Here is a 6000-nt window from a genome sequence, read left to right as displayed (position 1 = left end):
AAATTCTGATGGAAAAAAAAGTCCAAATCATTCCGCCATTTCCAGACAATGAAAATCCGACGAGGGGGCGGAACCACTCCTTCCCAAGGCGTGCTCACAGGCGAATGACGTCACCGACAGGCATGGAAAAACTCACGCATGCGCACGAGGGTTCAAGCATGTCTGACGTAAAAACATATGAATGAAATCCATATAGTTTTTGAAAAAAATAAAAAGGACCGTTACTTTATTGACAGACCTCGTATGCGTTGTCTTTAATTCTGATGTGTGCCATTATTACGGTAAACAAGTAATAATTGTGGATTAATTGCTGTATTTTATCTGTAGTAATTGGAGTGTGGATGTAATCTTGTTGTTGCTGCACTCGTGCAATGACAGTGGCAATAAATCTCATCCATCCATCCATCCATTAACAAAAGTACCTTGTTTTCATTGTTTTAATTCCTATTTGTGTCTATTTATTATGTATTCATATAGTGCCATGTAAACTTCCTGCTTTTAATCTGCAGTTATTTTTAAATGGTTTCATGTGTTCTTTTTTAAATGTGCTCGTCTAATCCGTCTGTCTTTTTTCTTGTCTTTTCTTCAGTAAGCATGTTTCTCAACACCCTGACACCGAAGTTCTACGTTGCTCTGACAGGCACCTCCTCCCTCATATCGGGACTCATTTTGGTAAGATGCTGTATGTTTGTGTGTGCATTTTATTTATTTTTTTAATTTTATTACTTTTTGATGCTACTTCACCATTTCCCTTAGGATTGCATTGTTGGCTTGGTGGCCAGGGAGCATTCATCCCCCCACAAGCAGGAACCCCTACAAGCAGTGGGTACAACTTGTTGTATGAAATTCTAAAAATGTTGGGACCAAACAGACTTTACGTAATTAAAAAAGGAGAGACAAATTAAAACCCAGCAACACCCAATATAGTCCATGAGCCAGTCATGAATTTTGACCTAATCAGTACCACTTAAAGCTGGAGTGCCAGGAAGCATATTGAAATTGAGACGATTGTTAGAATTTTGATGGGGACCAAAGTAATTTTGTTTGTTAGTGTGAATATAAAGAATTCCCAAAATATTAGTCTGAACATGATTAAAATTCGTCCGCATCGAAGCAAATTCTGAATTATTGGCACGTGGCAAAAATTCGAAAGGTGACATCACAGGTCACATGGGGGGGTTTCACCGCTAGCTGCGATGCATAAAGAAGGCAAGATGGAGGAGAGATACAGTAGAAGTGGAAGAAAGTGAGGAAGTCCGGCGATGTACACAGAAGAAAAGTGCGAAGAAAAGACGTCATTTGGAGCGAGAGAAAAAGAGAAGATCGACGGTGAGAGATTGTTGGGATTAATTGCAACAGAAGACTAGCGATCAAACTCACGAGGATTTTGCAGCACTGCTTTTGGACAGGTGAGTTGCCTGGTGACTGGTGTCTGATGATGTACAGTTATGGTTATTATCAGAGTCTGTTTTCATCTGATTATCTGAGTCAAGTGCATCTGCGCAAGCGCAGATTCGTTTGGTTTTGACATTCGCTGGGGCGAAATACGCTATGGATTTCCCTCAAATTATGTATATCCCCAGGAATTAAAAATTCCCCCAAAATTTTAAATGGTTCTAAATATGATGTAGTTTATATATATTAAGCTTCAGACTATATTTTATCTATTGAAGATTGCCGGTATTCTAGCTTTAAGGGGAAAAAAACGACACTTAGAATCCAGCCTTGGTGTAGGGTTCTAAAAAGGAGTAGTTTGCACCATCTGTCATGCTTAGTTATCATGTTACAGGGTAACATATGTCACATGTCATAGAATTCAATGAATGTTGACCTTGTTTGGTTTGACCTTTACTTTGGAGACAAAGCATTCAGCACTGTCAAAATGATTCCATTTATTGATCATTTATTTCAACCAATAATTTGCATAATTTTTTGCTGAAATTGGAGCAGGTTTAACTCTTGACCTCTGTATAAACTGAAATTGACATTTGTCACCATTTTGCTGTTTTTACCCCATAACTCCAGAGCATTCCATCATAGATAGTCCAAACTATACTTTTTGGAATTGTTATGATCAGACAAGTAATGTGATAAGGTTTCATCATGATTGGAGCATTTTTAAAGTTTGACCTCTGTGTAATTCTTCATTGATCCCTACCTGGCTACAGCTACCACCCTAGGATGGCTATCATACATTTTTGTGTAGGCCATGATACACCGAGGCTGGATTCTGAGCGTCATTTTTTTCCCCTTAAGTGGTACCGAAAACCTGCTTGGCCCATGGACTAACATTGCACATGGCTGATATAGGCGGAAAAATATCACAATCTTTCACGGTATTTTTTGGTAATAACTATATGCAGATGAGGACAAAATTATTAGCCTCTCTATGAAACTTAATGTGTTCTTCAAAATTTTCCCAAGTGCTTTTTTAACAGAACAAGGAATTTTCAACACAGCATTTCTAAACATCCTTTATTCTGGATGCTTATGTTACTTAATTTTGTTTCTGTGTGCAACATAATACCACAAAAACCAAAAGCAGACTAAATTGTGTGTATGCTTAATGAACCTATTTTTGTTTATTATCAGGATAGATGTACAATATCTCCCACTGTGTCACTCTCAAGTTAGCGCACAATGTGCACTCACTCAACTCAGTAGTGTGCACAGGCCTCAGTACAGTGTTTTTATGGTTTAAGTACTTTATTTTGAAATTGTTGCCATCTGGCACTGTATATTATGTGTGTCTACTTTGGGTATGGTCCCTGCTTCTGGGAACTATAGGTAGTCCTTCAGCCCACAAGGAACATTTTTTTTGAGGGTGGCGGCGGCATTATCACTTCAACCCCCACAAAGAATTCCCAGCAAAGCTGAAAACCAAAAAAGTGAGGTTCTTGTTTCCGCCCTGTGTGAGATCAGCTCTCCCATTGGAAGGTACAGGGATGGAAAAATGTCCGCTTTTTGGTGGATTTCCACTTTTTTTGCCAGTTGCCTGGGTCATTTTTTAGATCAGTGTTGTTCAGTAGGAATCGTTAAGTGCTGAATTTAGTGCTTTTCCATCAGACATCTTGTTGGGCAGCAAGGTGTTCTTGAAGCGAAGCTGTTGGTTTTTATTTCACATTCTCTTCATTTCCTAAAGAGCATATGTCTGTGAGTAATACTTATCATTTTATGTTAAACTTACTTCTTATGGCAGGGGTGCCCAACCTTTTTTTGAATCGAGATCTACTTTTAAAGTTGACAGTGTATCGGGATCTACCAGCCATATGGAACGCCATAGTGTAGCTGCAATTTATTATACGCCAATATAACAACACAATTTTCTGCCACAAAGAAAAAGTTTTAACAATAATAATGCATTATTGAAGTAAATGTGAAAAGAATAAGCACAAGTAAGCTTTGGACTGGCCTGTAACAACACAACAATGGACAACTCAAATTACACAAAGCCTAATTAAAGTTGGAAAAGTTGTTCCCTACCTTAGTGGGACTTTTGGCACTGAGAGGAGGCAAGAAATAAGAAATGCTAAATCCAAAAGCTGTGCATATTCATATGGAGCTTACCTAGGGACATGGTGGTTCATTTTTTTTGGCCCAGATTATTGCGTTCCCTCGCAATAACCTAATATCATATTAAAAAATACAGACCTCTCCATTCTTTGTCGGTGGGAAAACCTGCAAAACTGACAGGGGATCAAATAATTATTTTCCCCACTGTATACAGTGAGTGTCTCCCCACCTGGTTCCACTCACTGTGTACTCTGATAGGCATGAGCTTTAAAGTAGACCTACATTGAAATAAATGTGGTCACATCTCAGAAGGAAATAGCTGATATGTATTTATAAGACCCTTATGAATGCAGTAAAGTAAATCTGCAAGCCCAAATTTGTAATTCAGCGGAGAAATCTTCATTTAAAAATGACAAATTTGCAGCTAAAATTTGGCCCTCAGCGAAAACTGTTTGTACATCCGGGACATTGCAGTGACGTTCGGCAGAAGACGGAGCGCTCGCGCCTTCAGTCCGATCCCGCATTGAAATTGATTTTATCTGTTAATAATGTTAGTGTTATACACATCCTGGTTTCAGCATCCAAAAGTAAGCAGCAATGAATGTGAGATACAGCTCTGCATGCTCAGATCAGCGGCGACATCGACAGCGGGTGTCGTTCTTCCCCAACGCCTCGCTCTCTGCCTCCACTGCACTTACTAAGTTTGCGGGCTCGGTAACCGCCGAAGCGGGCCACTCACATCGCCCCCGTGTCTGCTGTGCAGCCGGCACCACGTCCCTGTCTACTGAATGGAGGTGCAGCCAACTTGGCAAAAGTCCAGAGACTACGCTCGCTGTTTTGATGCAGAGCGGCCAGTGACACCTGTTGCTGCAAGGACAGACTTTCTGCAGCGCCGCATGTCTCGGTAATTCGAGCCGCAGAGCTCCGTGGCCGCTGAGAGAGGTTTATATCTTTTTAATGACTTGAATTCTTTGCGGGTCCTGCCTCCGTACCCCGCGACGGTAACATCGGAGGCGAAAGACAGTAGATTTTCAATGCGACACCACTCAATCAAACGGGCGTATGGAAAAGTCCCCCAAAATAATTTTCAAGCACAAATAAAAGAAATGTGTACTCACCAAACGTGCCGCAAACAATATGAAGTTTTAAAAAAAGTAGATGCTTCCGTATAAGACACTAAAAAGGTGCAGATGCAAACTGCCGTAAATCCACAAATTACAGTTGACGCGCGCAGTGCATGCTGGGATAGGGTCTTCTCTCTGATGTCTCGGCAGCATCCCGGATGTGATGACAGTTTTGTGGAGGGCTAAATTTTATTGTAAATTTGTCATTTTTAAATGAAGATTTCTCCGTTGAATGACAGATCTGGGCTTGCAGATTTACTACTAGAGCTGTTCACGGCTGTGCTCAGTGTGGAAACTGAAGCCTCCTGACGTGTCACTGTGGCTCCATGAAGCTACAGTGGAATACCCACCACAATTCAAACACCTAGGGCCTCATGTACAAATACTTGCGTGGATTTCCTGCTGAAACATGTCGTACACCAAAACCCGGAAACTGTTGTACGCACAAAAAAATTCAGATGTATCACAGTGTGCGTACGCATGGATCCAAGCATGTTCCCTTTGTACATCCCAATCAAAGTGGAATTGACCACACATGCATAGGAAACTCCTCCCTGTTCACACCTGTCAGAGTTTAAATCTGTAAAAAAAGCAACTCAGTTAACTAACACAGAGAATGATCACGCCAGAGACTGAATTTCATTTCCTGATCAGGGAGAGCCAGCATGACCCCTTGTCACTGTCCGTCAGTCAGCTCTGAAGGGCCCGCCCACTCTGCTCCTGAATTTATTGCACACAGACATATTACAAAACAGTATACAAGGCACAGCTGCGTTTCTTCAGTCAATTCATACTTGTATCATTTCGCACCTGGAAGGCGCCCTGCAGTCTTGCTCAGACAGATAGTAATTGTTCTTCAAATTGAGACATTACAGCGCCAGCCTCGAACCGGCCGAAATATTAATCTGTGCTCGACAAAAACATAGCTCTAGCAAAACAGTCTGCGCATTCATTAAGCAAAAGGACAAATGTTACTTTCCTCATGGGAGCAGGTGTAATGATTACTTCAACACTTCAGTGTATATTTCTGCTTTGACAATTAGTGATTATTTAGAAGAATAATGGTGCATGAACTCTTACACATGCATATATGTATATATGGAAAATAGAGAACAGAATCAAAAACAAGATCAAAGGCTTTAACAGTCAAAGTAAAGACAAAGACATTAATATTTGATAATAATCTTGACAATATATAGAAAACTCTATTATTATTCCCCCCTGTTTATCAAATTTAATGTCTACATTCTCAACATCACTGTAGAAACGTCAATAAACTTACAGTGTACCTAACCATCATTTTGCCCCGGTTGGATGGGGTGACATGATTCAGCATTCAATAGCAATAACGCAATATAGTAAC

At 40.4% G+C, this 6000-nt stretch overlaps 1 protein-coding gene across 1 annotated transcript in view; it reads left to right on the top strand.

Annotated features, from left to right (window-relative positions):
* Positions 1–583: 583 nt before the first annotated feature.
* Positions 584–6000, top strand: part of LOC117515253 (suppressor of tumorigenicity 7 protein homolog) — a 126570-nt gene continuing 121153 nt past the window's right edge. The window contains exon 1 of the mRNA XM_034175734.1: positions 584–672. Coding sequence (XP_034031625.1) covers positions 595–672 — 78 coding nt within the window. The 5' untranslated portion in view covers positions 584–594. The remainder of the gene's footprint in view (positions 673–6000) is intronic.

The sequence above is a fragment of the Thalassophryne amazonica genome, chromosome 8, assembly GCF_902500255.1.
Source record: "Thalassophryne amazonica chromosome 8, fThaAma1.1, whole genome shotgun sequence".
In the NCBI taxonomy this organism is placed as follows: domain Eukaryota; kingdom Metazoa; phylum Chordata; class Actinopteri; order Batrachoidiformes; family Batrachoididae; genus Thalassophryne; species Thalassophryne amazonica.
Note: the sequence above shows the minus strand (reverse complement) of the source record. Positions and strands in the feature narration are given on the sequence as shown.